Consider the following 22,992-nt stretch of genomic DNA (forward strand, 5'->3'; position numbering starts at 1 on the left):
TCCATGAGCTGTGTACATTAGCTCTGACTATGCCTTCCTGTCTTTGCCTCTACACATAATGACAGCCATACTGAGCGGCTATTACAGTTATCTCACTTTCTGGAGACGATGGGGATGTAATGATATGTTGCAATATGTGCAATGGGGTATTACAGCTAAATACTCTTTGGAGTGATTGATGAACTATTTTGCAGTATGCCTGGTACAACAGTTCAAGGCGAGGGGTACTTATCCTTCTGTGCTTCCTACATTTCCTGCTCCCGAGGTGAACTTGGAGCAGGAGCTAAAAGGTAAGGGCTGGATGGGGGTGGTGGTGGAAGAATCGACTGAGACCCTCCAGAGGAAGGGACCTGCTGCTTAGTCCCTGGATCGTGGTGGACAAACACTTTTGAATCACTGTAAAAACAAGCCTTACATTAGCAGAACCAATGCACAGATGCAGCAGCTGAACTCAGACACGAAATGAAGCGACTGAATATAACCATCAACAAAAGATATTTGAATACTCGATAAAACCCGAGTCCATTATGAGATTCTTCAGATAACCCAAGGACAGGCCCAGATGCCGGTAACCGGAGAGTGCTGCTCATGGCCATGGCAACAGCTCTGTGGTCTCGACCGGAGTCACTCATCTTTTCTGCCTCGGTTTCTCATTTGTGAAAGACAGACAATCCTCACTTATGCAAACAGGTTGAAAAGATCAAATCCTGTATGGAAAAATACCTAAGCAGAGACTGTACAGATCTAACTTACAATTTTTATTTAACAAGTAGCAGTTGGTGGTAGGGTCACAGATATCTGCAGTATACCGCACTCCACTGGCTGGAAAGACTGCAAAACAGTTTAAAATACCGTACATAAGGTCAGACCAAAGGTCTGTTATCCCAGTACCCTCTTGTTTTGACTCACTGCACCCCAGATTTTTGCTGTCCTTCATTCTCCCTAACTTCTCTGTTTTTCATGCTTGCAAGATTGGTAGCTACACGATGACTTTCCTTTCTAGGGATGTATTAGCACAAGTCTGACCAGGATTAGTACCACCAGTAGGTCATCATCCAGGTACATGGATATAACTTTTAAGACACGAAGTGTCAAGCACAAAGCTGATCCTGTAATGATGGCACCTGGACCCTGACCTGACTTTAACCCATACTATAAACAATCAACCAAAAAAGTAACTTCCTGAGATTCTGCTTAAACTTGAAGAAAATCAGAAATATTATCGATTAATTTTGAGACTTCTGAAATTTCATGCTGATACTTCCCAATCAGAGTGGGAGAAGTCTCATTGCTGCCAATGGCTTCTGAAAGTTGGTTGCATTTCCTTCATGTAACTGGGACTAGATGTAATGGAAATTTATCACATCTAAATCACAGGGCATTTTATGATTTAGTGTTTTTTTTATTATTCAGTGGGGCTTTTTTCCCACTCATGTTACTATTTGCAAAGCATCCTGGAAAATGGCAAAATCTCAAGGGCAGTACTTTCAGCTGAACTGGGCAATGGGAGTCCTTGATATTTGTCTGCAAAGTGTCAATCACCTTAAAATCCCAACCTCACTTATGATGGTTCTCCTTGAGTAAGTAACAAGGCTGGGCTGGCAAAATGAAATTCCTCAGTAATACACCGACAAACTCAGAACCACAAAGCACCAAATTCCCCTTCAGTCTGGATTTGAATGCATAAATAAACAAGGTTCTTGCATTTATTTCTGCTAGAAGATTGTATTATTCCATTCTGCAATTATGGAAAAATGCAGAGCACAGGCAAGATTTAGTGTCTGAGTTTTTGCTGCAAGACTTATGTCAGTAGAAAGGCATTTGTGCTCTTGGGAATCAAAGTGAGATTCACCCATTTGTGGCAGGTGTTTTAAGCACTCAGCCTAACAATCTACCCACGCATGGCACTACAGCAATTCAACGACTAAATTAAATCTCTGAATATTAAATTAATGATGGAAATCTAAAATATTAATATATTCTAATTGAATATTCTCCGATAAATTATCTAGGCATTCTCAGCAATTTGATTTTACTTTCATTTCTTAAGGAACTTTCAGCTGCATAAATACAGCTATTAAAGCAATTCAAAAAGGGAACATTTTCTGCTCAGACAAGAGAACTCTAAACACAAAGAATCTAAAAATTTCTTTCATATGATTGATTAAATCATAGAGCCCAAGACAGCTGAATCATTAAATGACTGCTTTCCTTCAGTCCCTCTGGCTTTAGCAAGGACAATATAAATTCCCCATGGGTCTGAATACAAGGAAATACAATATGTATAATTACAGTATAGGCTTGAATGCTGTTGTAAGAGAATTTCAAATGGAGCATTTATGCTGTAGCTGCACTTTTCAATCCATAATGCTGTATGTGCGTGTGCATGTAAAGCCCACAAAGCACTGGGCATCTGCTTTCTTCGACCTAGATTCCCAAATGGAATACACTGGTGTAGCCCCACCAGCTTTGGCAGGGATGCATGAATTTACATCAGGATCTGGCCTTCTATTTCTGTGAAATGCTGGAGATTAAGAATGACATCTTCATACGCCAGGGAGAATGCAAACAAAGGAATGTAGTTTGAGGAATATATATATATATAGTGTGGTATATATTTAGGAATCTGCTTTAAACTGCACGTTTACAAGAAATTTCAAATGGACGTTTCAAGAAGGTAGCGATGTGTCATATTTCCCTTGCTCCGTTCATTCCAAGTGTGCTGAGTCCTGGGTTGGTAACACACACACACGCAGAAGACAGATCAATACCAGAGCCAAGACCATAGCAACAGGAATGCTTAATGAATCATTTTCCTGTTAATCTTTCTCTCTTTGGTGTCAGGTTGGTTTGTGGCGTGAAATCATAGTCAAGAGCTAAAAGCTGTTGCAATCTACATCCTTTAACCAGCTTTCAAAGAAAGGCTGTGCCTCTTCAGAGCAATACAACATGTATAATGTCCCATTTCCTCTCCAGCCTCTGGACTTGCTCCTTCTTATCTCTGTCACAATAAAGACCAAATCGCCTAATTTCTGAATTTCAGCTGGTGATGCTCACAGGGGTACCAAAGACAAGACGTACTGAAAGCCTGAACTGGAATTATTTTTTTTTTTTTTTTTTTTGGTGGTTGGTAAGGCAAAAGAAACACCTGTTCCCGTGAAGAACAAGGAAGATCTAGGCCCATTTGTAATCAAGGCTGTCTGCATGTCTCTCAGGAAAAGTAAGGTCTGATGTCCTTTGGGAAGCATTTGCAAGGCCTTTTCTCAACAAACCTTCTCTCACCACAGACAGATGCCATCTGTCTTGCAGCTGGGAGTTAATGGATTCTGAACTGCCAATTTCACAGCAGTAAGCAACGTGGTTGATAGAGGAGACATGAGGATTTCCTACAATAAAACTATTTAAAACAATGCAAAGGTGCATGCTGAAATAGTCATGATGAGCAAAGAAATGGCAATATTGAGGGCTGATGGTCCAGGCTGGCAGGGATTTCACAGCTCAGTATACCTCAAGTGTATCTCCAACCCTGGGATTTTAGATTTTTGGAGAACTACCCCACTACATCTGTTTCCTGTGCCACGATGGGCTACAGCACACAAATAGGCTGTGGAGCACTTGAGCGTGCTATCAACTTTTCTCATATTAAGTATCCAATTTCATTGTATAGCTTAACGTGTACTAAACCCACCCATGAGTCCACTGCGGGGTTTTCTAGTGTGCTAAGAAGAGCTCTCTGCTCCATTAACATGCACCGTGCCGCACGAAACCCAACCAATCAACAACGCCGCTGCTAAGAAGCAACGCAAGAGTCTTCAGGTATATTATATTCTGCCAACTTTCCAAACCACTTCAGGACTTTCTGATTAAATTTACATAAAATGCATCCTTCCCTCTTATTCCCTGTTATACACATTAGATTATTTCTAGTATTCTCGTGTCTGAGATTACCAGCGCTTGGATATGAGAGAGCATGCTGTGCCTGTAGCATGCAATCAGGGCAGTTTGTAAGAGCACCAAGATCCTGTCTTGGTCATCCTCAGCGGATTTTCATGCAGGTGTAATGAGAATGAATAAGCTGTTTATCATAAGTGATCTAATGGGCAAATACCATATTTTTCAGTTCCAAATTTAATAAAGGCAAACTGGAAAAATTAGGGTCTATGCAGATTGAGTTAGAGGCAGGCGGATCATAAGAGCTCTAGAAAGGTCCTGGAGATGAAGCTGGAAGTTTGGAGCATTCATAAGTGTGAATACAGTTGCAGTGGCTGATAAAGAAGCCCGTTATCTAACCACGCCATGACCAAAGGCTTGTCCTGCACAAACCATTGGCCTTTTAAATGAATGATTTTCATGCAGCCCAATGAGATGGGTCAAGACTTCAGCCTTGACACCTGACTCGAGATTCCTGTTAGAAGCAGCTGGAGACTTGCATGTGGATCCAAAACTGAGATGCTTTTTGAAGTTCAATAAAGGATGAAATAGAAGATTAACTAATAGAAAATTAGATAATAGATAATTAAGAATTAGCTACACATGTAGCTAAAAAGTATGAGTCACCAAAAATAGATGGTACTCAGCAAGGGCACAACTATTTAATATATTATCTTAGTTGATCAGTATGGCTGCATGAGTCATTTGCTTGGAGAAGAAGGGGGATTTCATATTGGTTTTGTATTTTTAACAGGCATTTTTAGGGACCTCATAGTTATAATAATGAGAATACCTGACAATTAGTAATGAAATTATCCTCACTACAGTAAAATATTTCACAGCATGTAAAATATTATTCCTAACACAAAGGTGGAAGTGAAGCACAAGGAAATTAAACCTAAGATTTTCATAAATGTTTGCAAAATAAATAGGCATATGTCAATAAAATTTGATAACTGTTTTCTCAGCTCAAAGACAAAACCAAATCTGCAAAACATTTTTTATACCAATAAAAATGATTTTTAGCTTATGTCAGATGTTTATTTAAACTCTTTGAAGAATAAGTACATTTTTTCAGCAGCCAAAACTAATCAGAAATTCCTATTATTATTTTTTACATATTATTTTTCTGAAATATATTTCCCAGTTAGTGTGGTTGATGCATATGAACAGACACGGATGTTCCTTTGAAAGAAAAAACACTGTAATTAACAGAGGGTTTTTTTGGCAGGGATAATGTTGTGACGTCTTCCTTTTTTCTTTTTTCTAAAAACTTTTTCATTTAATGTATTTTATCAGAATGAAATGGTTTAATGAGCAGAGAATTACAGTTGATCCCAGCTGAACCAGATAGGGCTGCATTTTGAGGTATTCGGCTCCCATCAAGCTGCATTCACCTTTGCTATGATTTAAACTTCATTCAGGCACAGCCTTGCTAAAAATACTGACAAGTAACTAATCAACTTCCATAAAATGGAATTTTTACCTTCACAATAGGAAGCAGGAGTAGGAGGCAACCTGAAAGATTTGCCTATGCATTTCAAATTAGTCTGACCTGTAAAAACGCAAACAGCAAGTGGTACTATGAAAATGTACTTCTGGTAGGGCTTTTTGGTTTTTTAATATTCAGATTTTTCATACCATTCCTTCCTTTCCTTGAAGGTAACCAGAACCAAACATAGCATAATGGAGGGACTGGTTACCATTAGTTATACCTACAAAATGTAAGCTCAAGCAGGGTTCTCTGGACCAAAAAAAGTTCAGTGTCCAGGAACTAGTGTTAGGTTTGAACACGTGATATAAAGTAGCAGAGAAAACTGCGACAGACTTCCTTCTGTACAAATGGGATTGGAGCTGTAAGTTCATGTGTACTTCTAACTCCAGTTTGTGAGCAGATGGACACAAAAATATTCAGTGCCCAGTGAGCAAAAGCATGGGAAATCAGATCAAAACTGTTACCTAGATCTAGGAGACAGCAGAATGCTCCAGGGCAATCTGAAGATTACGTGGATGGAAATAGTCAGGTAGTGCTGGTCTTTGAAGACATTGATTTGCCCTATTCTGGATAATTAAAGAGCAAAGTCTAAGAAGGGAAGCTGTAACTCCCGCTAGGAATCACCCAAGCTTCCTGTTCAGGGGCCAGCAACCAGGCCAGATGCTGCAGATGAGCAGAAACGCAACCCAAGCCTGAAACATCAGGGGTCTCATGCTTAATCAAGTTGCACTCCTTGTACCATCTTCCCTGTCATTCCGATACCTTCTGTATGTCAGGTGAAAAGGAAAGCAGCCCTTTGTAAGCCATTTCTTTCCTTCCCACACCACTTTTTCAAGTGTTTCCTCTAGCATCTGTATTTAAAAACCGCAATGGAATATATTGCTGAAAACCTGGGAGCGCTGTGTTTCCATTAGCTAGGTTATCTTTCCAAGGTTACTGGTAGTTTAAGTGATGAATATCAATTCTTCTGTACCTATATAAAATTTATTATTTGTCACTTTCATTAATGCTGGAGTTTTGCATTCTTGAGTCCTTCTACTTCATCACCAGGCTGCAGGGGGGAAAAGTGCCACAGAGATTTCAGTCTTTATAAATCAACAAATTTGCCGTGGTAAGCTGGTGCCAAGTTGTCCTCTCGCTGTGTAGTCAAAGCTCAAAAGAAATCAGCAGGGAGTGGGACAGGGTGTAAGTTCATTTTGCAAGTACTCTGCTTATTTTTCATAGGAATTCAGAAACTAATCTAAAGTATTAATGTGATTTGGGAAGATATTTTTGACATATCAGGTTATTCTCCTCTTCAGACATTTCTTTAACTTAGTAGGACAACACATTCATGGGTCACTCCATACCCAGCACTGGCTCACCACACAAAGACTACTTGTCTTCCTTCCTTGTTTTTCCAGAACAGACATAAAAACATTTGCCACCCGCTACTTTTTTATTCCTTGTCGTACTCGTACTTCCCTAATTGCACAAAGAAATGACATCAACAATTCAAGTTTACCCAACACTTGGTGAATTGGAAACATGCACCTTCAGTCACTGTGTGACTCACTGCAAAGTTCACCTGAACTTCTAAAGGACTCAGCAAGTTCCTTTCTTCCTCCCAGACAGGGGCTGCACAGAACAGTATCAGCTAATCAGTGTGAAACAGGTAATGATGACAACTCACTTGAATCCAGGCACTGTTTCAAGCTGACTAGGTGAACTTCCTGAGAAGGGATGCCAATGACACATCACTGTTGCTCAAAATAAGTTCTGAAATTTTATAATTGTCACCATTTTCTTCCAAGGGAAGAGTTGAAAAAGTCTGCCAGGGAATTCTTTTTTTACAGCTAATCTTTCTACTGCTCCAAAAACTGAAACCAGCACTCGCAAGAGGAATAGCAACATGTATTTGTATTTTGCTAACACTTATCAACAGCAATAACATATCAACCAAATGTGTCTGTCAAAGGCCCCTTTCCCTTCTTTTTCTTTTCCTGTCATCCAATAATCATCACAGAAAACCACATGAGTAAACTTGATCTCAGAGATCATCCTTGTAAAGAAAGAAACTAGCAACATACAGAGGATGAGGGATCCATCTGGAGTGGCGGCAGGCAGCCAACCTCCTCGAGCCCCACCACGCATCTGTACTCCGGCTCTGCGAAGGAAGGGAAGGAGGCAGCACCCCCTTGTCGCTGGGTGTCACCAAGCCCAGCTTTACACCTGCAGCCTTTTTCTGGATGAGAGCGTGGGCAAAGTGCCATCTTGGCAGCAACGCCAGCATCTCTTGAGGGACTGGCTGGAAGGAGGCGATTAGGCTGCCGTTCAGCTGGGGGAGGGAAAACTGGGGCAAGTCACTTTGGAAAAGCAGCATTTGAGCAGTGTGTAAAAGGCAACTTTTCTTGCACGAGGGAGGAGGAGCAGCGAAACTGTGCTTTGAGCCAGACTTCCCATGCCATGAGCTTGGACCACACCTACTACCTTCACTAGACCCGCTGCAAGATTTACCATTACTCATTATTATTTCTGTTTCTTTTTTTAACTTACCCGAACCAGCTGCTGAGGAAAGGGTCCTCTGGAGTTTTCTGGCACGTTGATGGGTGGGATGACCCAGTCTCGCTTCTGCCGCCGCAGGCCGTTAGCGCTCTGATGCTGGCGCCACGGGAGCAGAGTGTCGCTTTGCTGCGGCGCCACTTCTCCAGCCATGGTCTTCCGTCCTTTGGGCTGTTTTGGAAATAAGGAAGCAAAACCAGTTAGCTTCTTCCTTGCTTCCTAGGACTTCTCCCAACCACGGCGCTTCCCTGCGTGCAAATGGTCACATGTAACTGTGAAAATTATTGTTATTAACATGATATATTTCTGCATCACAAAGACACAATATGCTTTACTGGCAACTCTGCTGCCACTTCATTTTCACAAATATATGGAGCTGTCACTCTCAAATCAAGATGCCTCCCAGAATATATCGTCTTCATTACACCAGCTGCAGGGAGATTTAGCAGCACATTGGAGTAAAGAAGTTTCTGCAAATTTCTAATAAATGTAACCTACCAGAACACAAAAAAAGGGAGAGAATTCCTTTACAGCTTATGTCATGGCTCCAGTTTTATAGTACGGAGTCACCCTGCTCCTTGGCATCAGCAGGGCTACAGTAACCTGCAGTCTGTGGTTCTGCAGATGTATCCTGCCAAGCCAAACAAACCACAAGCAGAGGGAGAGTCAGCTCCATGGCTACAAAGGAGAATTAGTTCAACTTCTTAGTGCTTCATGAGGAATGACCTTTTTATAAAACCTGGGTTTTGAACACAAATCCCAAATACACATCACCCCGCACAACCCGGGAAGTGTAACACATCTCAGTTAGCAAACAATTTTCATTATTTGGGGCGCCTTTGAATCCTTCTTTGTGATTTTTTTTTTTTTTTTAAACTACTGATTCTGCCCATGGCATTCTTTGGTGCTGAACACATTAAAATGGTGTGGCATAAAAATGGAAATGGTGGGACCATGGTTTGGACTTGAAGAGTCTGGTTCATTATTAGAAAATTTCTGGTTTATAGCATGATGAATTAATGAAATGTAGATTTGGAGAGGCTCTTCAGTGAGTCCCAATACTTAAATACTCTGTGTCCTTCTCAGATTCCAGGCATTACTTCTGGAAAGTCTGCAGAAAAGGTAACTAACAAAGACAAGCTTTTTTAACCATATGGTGACCTGCACTCCCACCAGAAAATGTTTAAACTTTCATAAATCAGAAAGACTGCAAGACGCATTCTCTTCATTTGAGGTAAGATCCATCAAGAATACTATTCTCTGAATTTTAAAATTTTCAGCTATTTTTCTCAAAAAACCTCCCACTCCAAAACCAATGCCCAAGAACACTGTACAAAAAATCATCAAAGTATTTTCTGAGGCCCCTGCAATTTTAAGCCACACTCACTTTTTGTTTTACTGCAAAGATACAAACTCAAACATCCTACAAACATTTGCAAGAAGTTATCTGTAGGCACTGATTTCAGTGGGAATCATTGCTGCAGGGTTTATAGTTTGATAAAAATCCATCTATTAGCACATTTTAGTTCTTCATCTGGAAGTGCAACAAAGCAAGAAGTCACCTCAAAACTATGTAGTATATGAAAACCAAACAGTATATGGAACTGAGTGGTGGCTCCAAAGCTGTGTGGACGTTCTGGATGCTGAGAGTTGGGCATAGCAGCAAGGAGGCCACCGTGGGTCCCATCTGTGTTACCTGTGGAGGTCAGACATCCACTGGCTGCAATGGTTGGAAGTGTTTGTGCAAAAATGCAGCTATTTTTACTGCAAATGAGCCAATTCCAGAGCTGAATTTTCAGAGAGCAGACAAATACGGTCTTTTTCAGTCACACACATAGCCACGTTTCTCCAACCCTGTCTCACACTAACTCACGCCACCAAGGTGACTGCTGTTTTGTGTTTGCCTGAATGCTGTTTTATACACCAAGCATCATCACTGAGCTGCTGCAAGATCACTACACCACTGTTCAATATTTAGATGTTGTTCTAAAAATACTCACTTAAGTGTGTAATGAACAAAGAAACAGCATCATGATGCAGCAGTGGGAGACTTTCTCAGGCTATTTGGGATACTGGCAGGTACTGTTGAGCTCATCCTTCCTATGGGATGCAATATGCTATATCCGATAGAGTTTTCATCTGAAGAGGGTTTTATCACCAGAAAGGTATCTTTTCTGAACACTGATGAAAACAATGTTATCTAAAGAGGATACCCAGAAACGAATGTCACCATGAAATAGGACTACCAGACATGAACTACAGACAAGTAGATATCCCCCCCCTTTTTTTTAATTGGCTTGCAATTCCCAAATGGGGATCCTTTGAGAGCAGGTATTTGGATCAGTTTATATAATTGGCAAGTGAGCGTGGGGACAGATTATGAAAGGATGGTCAAATAATTTGTGCTCTGCTGAGTTTACACAGTGGAATGAGTCTGAACTAAAGACAGACTTGAGAATTAACACGAATCCCAAAGCTCCATGTATACTGAAATAATTAGTGTCAGCTCAGCAAGGCAGTACCAGCCTTTTTAGTCTTTATGAAATATTTGCTGGCAGGTGACTAGACAGTGACTAGCTTGCTTGTCACTCTTGATGATGTTTTCCTACATTAGAATAAATCATCAACATGACTCTGAATTTAGTATGTAGAATTTCAAAAGCGTCTTGCAACAACATTTTTTTTTCCCAAACAACAGCTCTTTTTTATCTTCATTTGTTGACAATGCATTCTCATGACCTTAATTTCTCTGGTGTTGTTTAAATACGTTGTACATGTTTTCTGCTGTTTAAAAGCTGTGAGACAAATGCAGTAACAAAGTCTGGTGAGCACAAATGCCAGAACTATTCAGATCTCTGACTGAAACATCCAAGAACATCTCTGGAATAACAGCAACGACTAACCGTGAGCCCCAGAAAACTCTCCTGTACTTTCGAGTTTGCAAGGATCTAAAGTTCAACACAAAAGCAGAATGTGACACCAAATTAAGTAATTATAAAATACAGCTGCCAACTCTGTTTTTGCTGAATAACAGTTTTCACTGAGATAACAACTGCTCCTTCTCTCATGGCCTTACTGGCCATATGCTTTCCAGAATCTCAGGCAGACATTTTCAAAAGATAAAATATTCCTCTACCTTTTGTAGTGTCATCAGAACACAATCTGTCCATAAGCCTTCTCACAATCAAATCGAGCACCTCTAGTGCTACTGCTTTGGGGTGCTTTCCCTCTCATTGCTTTTGTGAGGTGCCATCACCCTCTTACATATGGCGAAAGGGTGACGGGCATTTGCAGTAAAAGAGATGCCAGCCCATGAAACACACGCCCAGTGGAAAATTAAATCCACTCTCCATTCTGAAAATTACACGGTGACATTTACAATTTGTTACAACAGGATCAAACACCAAACACGGAATATGTAAGTGTGGTCCTTGGCAATACACAGACAATTAAATGAGGATATAAAATAGTCAGATAATGCAGTAATTATGCCTGTCTATTACTTTAGGACATTGATAAGCTAGAGAAATACAGCTGAACCGAAACAGATTAAAACCTTCAAGTGCAAGGAGAAAAAGTGATTACAAAGTGTGGGATGAAGAAAAACAACAGGAGAAAAGACCATGCTGGGATGTAAATCTGTTATGAATTTGGATTCAGTATGATCTAATTCCTCAGTATTCATATTAGGGCAGAATGTTTCAGAGCTTGCTAATGAAGCGATGCAAAGCGTGCCGTGCGAGCTGTATTATTTAAAGCCTACATTCTGCAAACCTGGGATCAACACACAACTCGGAGTTGTCCAGTGTCTCTTCCAATGGGCTTGTAGCCCATAACTGTAACATATGTATGCCCAATGCCAACATGGGCAAATCATAATGCAGCCACTGCACCTTCTGCTAATAAAACGCTTCTTTCTCTGTAAAGTACAACTAAAATATTTGTTGTGAGCAGCTGTAGGACAGGGGAAGAGTCTCTCAGAGACCATCCTCCCTGAGTTGGATCAGGACGTCACACTGATGAGCTGAGGATTAACTGCAGTACAGTGTGGCAGGATCTACCCTATGATTCCCGTTGTCACTCTTTTGGGTTTTTTTGGGCTATCAGTTAAAGTCAATGGAAAACATAGTGAAGTCAACTGGAAACCTTTCACTGAGACGACAGGTCAAGCTCTCGGAAAGCAACGCAAGGTTGAAGGAGGTGCAGTCTCATCTATAAGGATTGTGCAAAGATCTTTCTTCTCAAAGGCTGCTCACAGAGGGTGTAGGGCTTTCCTGAAGTCTATGTCAGTAACTTCAATGACATCTCCCAGGAGTAATTTCCAGTCCCTTTTCAGTCTAGCATTGCATTTAATGATGGTGAATACAACCTGCTACATTCAGAAGAGGACATGTAGCTAAACCCTGAGGGACTGTCAGACTTTAAAGCTAAACAGATTTAGGAAACCTTCCTCCAAACTGGTGAGGTTGTATGGTGCTCCAACTAGCTCCATTTATACCATGGTGTTGAGAGCTCAGGGGGACTCCTTGTCTGCATTTAGCACTGGCAATAAAAGGTAAGTCACAATAGTCATCTAGCTAGTGTATAAGCTCCTGTCAGTGTTAGTCTGTGGCTTGTCGGCCTTTCATTTGTTGAGAGACTCAGACTAAACTCAACTCCTACTCACAAAAGAGGATGAAAAATAATTCATTGAAAGAACAGGACACGTGGGATCCCTGTAGCCCCTCAAGCCCTATCCTGATCGTAAATAAAAGGCTGTGAGCCACTGACTTTTCACTAGTCCACAAATAAAACCAGTGAGTGTGAAGAAATACCAGCTTTCACCTTCCGCTACACTTAGCAGTAGCCAGTCTCGCCAGCTGGCACGTCTCCCTCCCAGCCAACCTGCCTTTGATATCCGTCAGCCTCTGGCTACAGAGACATCTGGAAGTTATTATCCAGCAGAGCGTATCACAAACCCATTTACATAATATAATATCATATTTTGTGTTCCTGCTTAGCTGAACATTTTGGATCACTCTAATGTTTGGGTAAATAAGCCACCATTCTCTGCATATAAATAACAGTGCGTCTTAGGGTATGTTTGCTGGAGATTATTAATTTTATAGGGCTCAACCCACAAAACAAAACGCTCTAGATTCAGCACTAAAATATATTATTCTTGCACTTGGAATGAAAAGTACCTACAATCGGAGGAGAGATGGTAAGGCTTTTACTTTCCAAGTATCAAAATTATTTACGATTTAACCTGTGTTTTATTTATATGCCAGTCTTATTATTTTCATAGGATCTTTAACACTTCACACTAGATATTCTTCAGAAAAGAAATAATACTTGGCTCGCTTTGTTTCTAGTGTCACTCCTAGGGTTTGACTGAGGCAACGTGTTTTTAATATATTTTTATCAATACAAGGGGATACAAAGCCACCTTTAGTCCATTGCTCAAACATATTTCCCTTCATCTCCTATATCAATACGCATTTTGAAAACTGGTACAATTTTCTACCAAGGAAAAAAATCTATTTAAAAATATTTAATCTGAAGCATTTTTGCTTGTTTCCATGGTAGCTGCAGAAAGGACAGGAGAAAATGATATTTACCAAACAGAAAATAAGACAATGAAAATTTAGCTTAGTTCTTTAACAAAGGGAACATGAGAGTGCTGCAAAATAAACATTTGCATGAATTCTGTTCTAAGGAGACAACATTCTGCTGACATCAGGGACAGCAGTGGAGGACGAATGAGCCCTTTTTTCCCAAAATGCACCATTTCCCCAGTTTTTGATCTTTTAGCAGAGAGATATTTCATTTTGTGTTTTCATACAGTATAATGAAAGGGTTGCAGAACAAACAGCAAATTTATTTATTTTAGGGTAATTGATTCTTTTTTATTTAGGTCATTGCTGAATTCGCCAAAGTTGGAGACAGGAAAAAAAATAGTTTTAAGAAGATCAAACTTTTTACTCTAGACTTTCATTTATTACAGCCATTCTATGTGAAGGCATTCTTTAGGAACTGCACAGGTTAGGAATCCATAATCTGTTTTTCTCCTTATCCACCTTCCAGAAATCTGTTATGACTACCTATATTAGCTCTATTTACTAATAGTTCTAAGCTGTGGTAAATTTAATCAAAGATAGCTTCACGTCATGTCCCATTACCATCATGGCACAAATTGCTGTTCATGAATGATTTGTGTCAAAGGGCTCTGAAAAACTAGTGGTTTAGCAGCAAGATGTTCCAATGTGCACAGTTCTTCAGCAGGGGCATTAAATTAATGTGTTTGCAGAGAAGCCACTAATTGACAATGAGACGTGATTTTGGCAGTAGACTTCCACTTTAAAGATAATGAACAGTGTTCAGATACAGAGAAGAACCCCCTCTGCTCCTAAAACTATACTAATAATTTCTGGTATAAACAGGAGTAGAGGGAACCAATCCTGACATGATATTTCAAGTGCCAAATCAAGCTGTTTGATCATCACGACTTACAAAAGCAAACAGTGGAATCTCAGCGTTTGTGACCTTTATCAAATCTGGCTACATACAGTCAGGAATGTTATGTTTGGTTAGGAACTCATTAAACAAAATTACCTCTCCATTTATAGAAACCATACAATTACAGTATAAAACATTTTAATTAAATCAGCTAGTTAAGCAAAAATTCATTACTTTTTTTTTTTTTTTTTTTTTTTTATCAGCTAGCAGTGGGGCTGCATAGAACAGTTCACATTAGAGTCAATTAGTAAGAAAAATTGTCAGATTTGGCAAGTGCATGAGCTTCCAGAACACATCAGCTGACAGGGAAGAAAAAGTTTGACTAAAATCTAACAGAGTTACTGCCCCCAGAGGAGAAGGACGAGCCATGTAAAACGCACACACATGCATCAGCCATGCCAAATGCCCCTCTCTTCCAAGGAGCCTGTGTCAAAGCTGAGCAACTGCCTGTATGTGCACTGTTCCTTGTTAGCTGAAAAATGAGACATGCCTGCAAATTTAAGGTTGTTAGGTATCTGGCTGGCTTTGCAGGCTTTGGCAAATTTTATCCGATATAACTAATAAAATGTGATCAGTGTGACTGAGGAATCAAAATGTTCCTTAGTTTTGTAGGGCTGCAAAGCAAGAAAAAAGCTGAAGAAGAATAACAAGTATTTTTAAATAGGGAGAACACAACACTGGCTTGTAAGTCAGGCAGGAGAAAATCCTTTCTTCACAAAAGATGCGGCAGGGCTCTTAGTGGGCAACTGTAATTAAATGCTAAGTTAAGTCCGGACTCCAGAGAAGAGAGACACCCACTAGCTCTGGGCATAACCCACAAGTTGCCACAGAAGATGCTTATTTAAAAAAATAAATACAATTTATTTGCTTTGATCAGAAAACTAAGAACGTTAGTGGCTCAGATAAGGACCTTGTAGACACAGACTGCAGCGAACATGCAAGTTCGCACCTTGAGCCAGAACATGGCTTTTCAGGTGGCTGCTCACCGGGTGACCCCGCTGGGACAGAAGATGTTGATTTCCCAGTACAATTTAATTGAAATTCAGAAATCACCTGAACTCACCCGCACCTTCTGTTTGCCTAAACGTTTGGCAAATTGTCACTGTTTTAAGTTGAAATCTGGTAAGTCACCAGAGCACTTCAATATGCTTTGCTTTTGTACTAGAAGAGTAAGGACACCTGCAGGCTCACGTTCATTACTGATCAGACATGAAATGCGAAAGGTATCTCTAAGGTGAGGGAAGTTTCGGCTGGGGTGGAGAGGCAGAGCTGTGTTGGAACCTATTGTGTGGTACCACACCACAGTGATGATTAGAGGTATCTTCTGGACCGCGCACCGCTTTCAAGTTTTCAAATTATGTTCTTCCTCCTCCATTCTCTGGAAGAATCACATACCAAATCTACCTGCCTTTGGAGGAATCTTTTATGGTTCCCACAGGTTTCAAGCACCTGTGATACTCTTGTCATTGTCAGGCTCTGAATATTGCAAGAACCTTCACTGAACAGACGAAGATGACATCATCCACAAAGCACAGCTCTCGATGTACTTTTCTCTCTCATTTTAAGGCTTGAACATCTTATCCCAACATGAAAAGTTCTGATGAGGCTGTTTCCTTGTAAAGCTTCCCACATCAACTTGACCTTTTCACTTTCCCTTTGTACGATCTAATCTTGCAGTGCTTCTTAGGTAGGATTGTTTAAGAAACATCTAAATTACTGTTGTACTCTACCTTCTAGTGTTTACAAAAAGACATTTCTATCTTCAAGTTAATGTCATTCTCATAATTGGAAGAAGCCACACACAATGGCTTCAGAACTACAAGTACTTCTCAAGAGCATGGCTATTAAATTACAGAATACTTGTTACCTGTTCAGATACCTACAGGACAGGAATAAAGGTGGAAGATCTCATCATATACTATACAGTAAAAACTGCTACTGCAGCTTCATAGACTCTCAGTTGTTCTGCACATATCTTGTGGAGAAAAATGTATGAAATATCTGGACTAGCAAGCTGAGTTCTTCCACCAAGATAAAACTTCTAACAAGTAATTTGACATATGGTTCCCAACCACATTTCTTTTGCTTCTAGAACTCAGCCTACTACAATTGTTCTTCACCACAGAAAGAAGCAGGAGCAAATCTACCCCTTAACAAGCCAGTGAAAAATTTTAATCTCATTTTATTTTTATAAAGCCATGAGGTTCAAAAGATACATGAATTAAAATAATCATAATGAATTAAATGTAACAATATTCCTTCTCTTCATAATGTTTGCAAGTAAAAAGATCACAAGATATTTAAGAGATCACAAGCACCACTGCTACTTTAGCACAAAGCAGAGTAATTCATTCTGGTACTTCTCCCCAGTGCCAGCGTGCGAGTTTGCCCTTTCAAGTTATCCTTTGGTTATTTCAAGAGGCTCTTGAGAAAAGGCTGTTCATCTTTTATTCCCCAATTCTGCAGCGCACCTAAGCAAATGCTTAAATTTGAACATGCGAACACGTTCATCTTCTCTCCATTTGCATGACGAAATTTAGGCGTGTGTTTAAATGCTTTGCTGGATGGGGACAGTTCCAAATCCCACTCCTAGCTGGGGGTAACGACAGCGTGCCCAGCCCAGCCTGCCCCGCTGGACACCCACACTGGGCTGGCTCTTCTCGCTGCTCTGGACAGCAGGTGCGATGCAGCTGCACTACCACGGACCACGGCCAGCGAGCAAAGACCTGGCCTCCAGAGGCTGGGAGGAACCGAAGGCCTTCCTCACCCTGACCGTGTAACTACCAAGCTGTCTCAGCTCGCTGGGCTAAAGAAAAGGTAGGTGGACACTCACAGCCCTAGAAAAAGATTTATTCTAATGGATGTGCCTACCTGAAGCAATTTTTGTCTTTACTCAACTTCACATTTACACGCAACTGTCAATGGATTAACACAGCAATGAAGGTTTTTTTTAGGAAATTCAGTTCAAAATATTTTTTGGAAGCGGCAGTCAGACTTCAGCAGTTAACAACAAAGAATATGAAACCGGAGGTCAAAGGCTTTGATCTTGCAAGGGCAAGGCACACATCACAGGCAGGCAGTACGCAGCAGTCCAAGGGTTTTGTTTTATCAGAAAAAACTTATTTCCGCGTAGGCAGTTCAATCCTCAGGACTTCTCTTTGTTTGAAGGAAGACAGATCTGGAGTGAATTTCACTTACGGATGATCTTTCTAGTACAGCTTTGAGCCTGACCCTTGGTAAGATGCTGACTACTTAAGAACTAAATGCAGCAAGTGCAGTGCTCGGAAACTTCCCATAGTGGGCTGATTTTCCAAGGCAATGAGCACCTGTATGTCATTTCTTATCTTGGCTTCAATGCAAAGCAATGTGATTCAACACACCTGAAAATCAGGCCAAGTAAGTTCACATGTTTTCACAAACATCACTTTCATCTCATGCGACAATTAAATGCTAGATGTTCAAACTGACTTAACCATGAGGTCAGACAAGGTCACCTGATGCATCTTAATTAGACTTCCACAATTAACATGAGCAGTCTCACCGGTAACAATTACATGATAATAATTTATTAGTCATCCACTTTCTCATCTTTTTCCACTGATCTGATTTGTTAAAACTCCACACAATGTCTCACAAGTTACCTAAAGAAAACAGAAATCTCTTTATCTACCATCACCAACTGTGATCAGTCAAGGCCTTGCTTCACTGATGAAGATACAGAAATAAAAATGATGCCAGCTGCCATTTTACTGAACTTAGATACTGCCTTGGATCCCCCACAGAGATAGTCAAACAGGACAGCCCCAGTGTAATGACCTAATACTTAAAATGGGCATAAATATGGCCAGAAAAAGGCAGGATGACAAACACAGTCTTATTTCTTCAGTCGCTCTCTAGGGATAACGCAGTTTGATGGGGCAAACTCCATCACCCTGATGCCATACATAATATCTCACCTCAATGCAGGGGAAGGAAGGAAACAAATGCAGCAGCTCTTTTTCCCATTTCTTCCAGGCTCACTCACTTGAAAGTATCAGGAAGACCAGGAGCACTGGAAGCACAACTCCCACTTAAGCTGTCATTTTCTTCCATCAAGGGAAGGCTACATCTTCATCGCTTCCAGGCCTTGCGCAGAGCATCCTGGCTAGCACAATAACTGAGGTCATAAACAAGATCAGTGCTGAATAAGCCTTTCCTTGCCCAGAGACCTTTGTATTTGTGATCAGCAATAAAAGGCTGTACTGGAATTTAACACCTCAGCTGGGTAAAATGCCAGAGATGATTATTTAAAGTATTTAAATAAAAAAACCTCTGGCTGTAAGAATCATCTTTTCACATTCATATTGTATGGCTGTGGACCTGGGTTATGAAAGAAGCCCAAAATAAGATGAGACGTAATAAAACACAAGCTGGGCTTAAGTGAGGATTGATTTCTGACAGTAGTTCTCAATGTTTTAAACACTAGCTGCATACCCATATATTTGCAAGATTTTAATTGCACCATTCCCAGCGATTTAACATTGCAAAAATTTACATACTTCCATGCTCAGAATTTGAGAAGCTAAGACAATGAGAAACTTAGGTTGACATAAACATGATTCAAAGAAAACAACACTTTTTTTCTAAAATAAGTCTCTGGCAGCAGATGAGTGGCATCCTACATGTACTGAATATATCCTATATCTCCAAGCTCTTTTGCTGTGAATTCCTTTCTATGCTGTATTTCTGTGATCCTGATTTTAACTCATGAGGTGAGAACTACAGAGAAACAGATAAACAAATAGAGAAGAAAATTTGCCAGATATGCCTTAACATGCTGAGACACATACAAGCACTCAAAAATAAAGAACAGATCAATATGAAAGAGTGGGCCAGAACTTCAGATAGGACAAGCCAACACAGGGAGTGGAGGACGTTGATTAGCAAGGAGTGATGAGGAGGAGCTTGGACTGTACGGACACAGAGGGTAGCGTGGGAAGTGAAGCACGAATGGCTATAGATCTATCCATGTGCTTAGGAAGACTTGAGTTTCTGCAACAAAGAAACAGAGGACACTCTGAAGACTGAAGTCTTCAGCAATATCACTGTTCACATACATAATCTTCATTTTTAGACTTTCGGTTGAATCAGTATCCAAATGTTAGAAATAATAGCATGTGCTCTTAGAAAAGAAGATACTGCATTGGTAATTCCTGATTAAGTAAAGCCTGGCTTTACTTTGTTTTCTTCTGCAGCATTATCCCACTCAAGTTTCTCTTTCATAAATGCTGACACAAGCCACAAGGACTTTATATTATTTCATAAAAAACTTTTTTTTTCTTTTTGCTCTCTTTCTTTCTCTTCTTCTTTCCAAATTATACCCACAGGTCCGACTCATACTTCCAATTGCAACAACAGGTAGCCAGACAAGAACAGTAGAAGAAACTTTATCTTAAGTATTTATTGTTATGCTAGAATATCACTCAGTTTCCTCTGGGGTAATTCAGCACTCCTGTGGGAAATATGTGACCTCATTTGCATTTTCTAATTGAATTGCTATCAGGTTTCCTGCAAGACTGAACAAAAAAAGTTCCTAGAGTTACTAACATCACTTGTATTAACTAGAAAAAAGTTTACGTTCAAGTGTTTGCTGGGGAGGAGGGGAAAATGTATGCTTCATGTATCATAAAATACATTTTAAAAATATTTACCCTCTTTGCTATCATTGCATCCTACTAGCATTAAACTTTAAGGCAGTAGTTAGAATTCTTTCATTACATTGGTTACCAGTAAAAATCGGCAGATTTGCTCACGCTATTCAGTCATCTAAAGCAATTAGCACATTTATAAGGCAAACGCTATGAAGGAAGGGAAACTCTCACTGTATTGGGTCACTCACCATTAAAATGTCAGCTTACACTGGGAGGAAGGGCACAGCTCTGGGATCTCAGGTGCAGGTACAGACACAAAACCTCTGATTTTGCAATGAACACACACTAGGGGATGGCTATCCCGAGAGGAGCCATCCTGAACTAATCTGCCACGCTGAAAGCGTGCTGGCCACCACCAAAGCTCTCCCAGCCCATCACACAGATCTCCAATCTTATATATTGTGATAATAAAGGATCACAAACCCAAAGGATCATGTATCGAGAGGTTTATCCTCTGTGCCCTCCTGGGAAGTAGACCACTGCCTCCGTTTTGCAGGCAGGCTATAGGAGACCGGGTTTGCTCCCCGCAGAGTGAACCAGAAATTTGCAGCAGAGCAGAGACCTCACTTCTGGGCCCCTGCGACCTCAGCCAGTATCCCAACAACGCTGACTTATCCTGTAACATTTATTTTGTATTAACCTCCACAATAAGCCAAATGTCTAATAATGGCCATCCTAGCAGGGCTAATCATGTTTTCATGAAGCTTTAATCCATGGATAATTGTGAACTAAAATCTGATTTATCCTTTCAGAGGTGATTCAGAGGGGCAACAAATTTCCCATCACACAGTGGGGCTGCCCCAGCTGAGGGCCATCAGTCACGGAGAAGCCTACAGAAACACAGAGGATGGGTGAGCAAGGCAGGAGGACTTGTTTGTGCTGTAGGTGCCAGCAAACAGATATCAGTAGGTGTGGTAAGGCGAATTTTATGCCAATTATTTTTAATGTCTGGGAACTGTTCAGCATTTTCACAAAATCAGTCATAAATTTACAAAGTAAAATGGAAATGGATGTATATGCCAGAACAGAGAGTTAGTCTCTCTCCCTTTCTCACATCACCTCCTCCTTTCTCTCCCATATTTACTGTCTCCATATCCTGAATATACCACAACAGTCTGAAATGTCTTTAAAATAATTATGTAGCTCTGCTTGAATCATATTCTACTATACAAAACTAAATGTGAAATCTGTTTCTAGTAAAAGCATGAAATGTAGTATATTAAGGTCATGGCCTAAACCACATTGAACTGGATATTGTTAGGTTTTGGTGGTTTTTTAGCATAAACACTATTATTTTTTAAAATAATCTCATAATCATATTTATTTCTTTAGTGAACAAAGGAGTATTTTGCTTGCAAAAAGCACAAGCATTTAAATGAAACACAAGTCGGATGCCTGCTATAGGGACCCACAATAAAACTGCTTATGACCTTGTCATTAGTCTTGTTTTCCATATTTTTCCAGCCTCAAACTACACTCTAATAAGGCTTTTAGAAAGGAGGGATATGAATTTTAAAAAGCTTAGCTCTCTCTGTTTTGAACCAGAGTTCAGCTTACATTAACATTAGATGAATTTCCAACCAAATATTTTACTAAAACAGAAATGTGTGCTTATTCAGTTTTCTTTCTGCTACACTGAGAAGAAATTTAAAGCAGTATATAAGACATCTTACTTTGTTCCTTCAATATTTAATTACTTTTAGAAGGAAGCAGTATTTCTTTGGTTAGAAAATGGCAAATACAGTTGACATAACATACAGGGCTTAATTATATCTTGCACAAGCCAGAGCCTTACTGAAGAGCAGCAGAAGTGTATTTATACGACTCTAAGCCATGCAAAACCTCAGGGGTCAGCCCATTGGGCAACTGCTAGATTTAAGTCTCTCCAAGTCTTTTCCTTCTTGTCTTGCGTGTGGCAAAAATTCTCTCAAATGGCACAGACTCCTATGGCAGCATTCTGACAATATGGCACAGAAAGTCTCTCCCTCCTTCCCCCCTCCTTCCCTGCCCTGCCCTCTCTGCCCAAGCACTGCAGAAAAGAGGAAAGGCCAGTCTTGCTATTTTGACAATTACTGTAGTGCATTAGTCCAAACTACAGCCATGGCCAAGTGACCTTGCCTGTTCCTGAACTAGCCAGGACTGTTCCCCAGGACACACACCTTCATCCTTGCACTGCAGGTCTTCAAGATCCAGCAATAAATCAGGTTCTTCAACCAATTTCCTGCCAAATCCTGCTTAAATGTAAGCACCCAACCATCACAGAATTGATTTTTTTGAGGAGGTGACACACAATATAGCTGCATTTACTCAGCGTAGTACAGGATCTTCAGCCCAGACTAACATGGAAAAGGAAGAAGAAAATGAAAAGGTGAACTGCTGCTGCCAAAGATGATATGGAAGAGGTGGGACAGAGGCAGCTGCTCAAGGAGCAGACCAGAAGAAATGCATTTTCACGGAGCAGTCCCCAGATACAGTGGCACTGGGCAGCCCACGGCTGTATTTAACTGCTCTCAGACTGCCGGACAGGGACAGATCCTTCCTGCTTTTCAGCTACGTGTATGAAACTAAAAAAGAAAGAAAGCATCTGTAACCTTCTGTCTGAAATACTGAATGGTGCTGGCTTTTCACTCTTCAGATGTGGGGTCGGGAAGACGCTGGCACTGAACAGAGGAGACGTTTGCCACTGCAGTGCCACATTGCGCTTCGCTGCCTCGCTGGTCCGCGCTGCGTGTGAGCATGTGTCCCTTATCAGGCAGCAGCAGTGCTCCCTGTCCTTGCTGCATCGGAATGGAACAAGCCTGAATCTCCCCTCTGGAAGTCCCCCACAGAGCTGCAGGG

General features: G+C 40.6%; 1 protein-coding gene across 1 annotated transcript in view; it reads right to left on the bottom strand.

The window, feature by feature from the left end:
- CDH4 (cadherin 4) overlaps positions 1 to 22,992 on the bottom strand; it is a 466,340-nt gene that overhangs the window by 159,775 nt on the left and 283,573 nt on the right. The window contains exon 4 of the mRNA XM_074888264.1: positions 7,961 to 8,137. Within this exon, the coding sequence (XP_074744365.1) occupies positions 7,961 to 8,137 (177 nt within the window). The remainder of the gene's footprint in view (positions 1 to 7,960; positions 8,138 to 22,992) is intronic.

This window comes from Strix uralensis, chromosome 18 (genome assembly GCF_047716275.1).
Source record: "Strix uralensis isolate ZFMK-TIS-50842 chromosome 18, bStrUra1, whole genome shotgun sequence".
NCBI lineage: Eukaryota > Metazoa > Chordata > Aves > Strigiformes > Strigidae > Strix > Strix uralensis.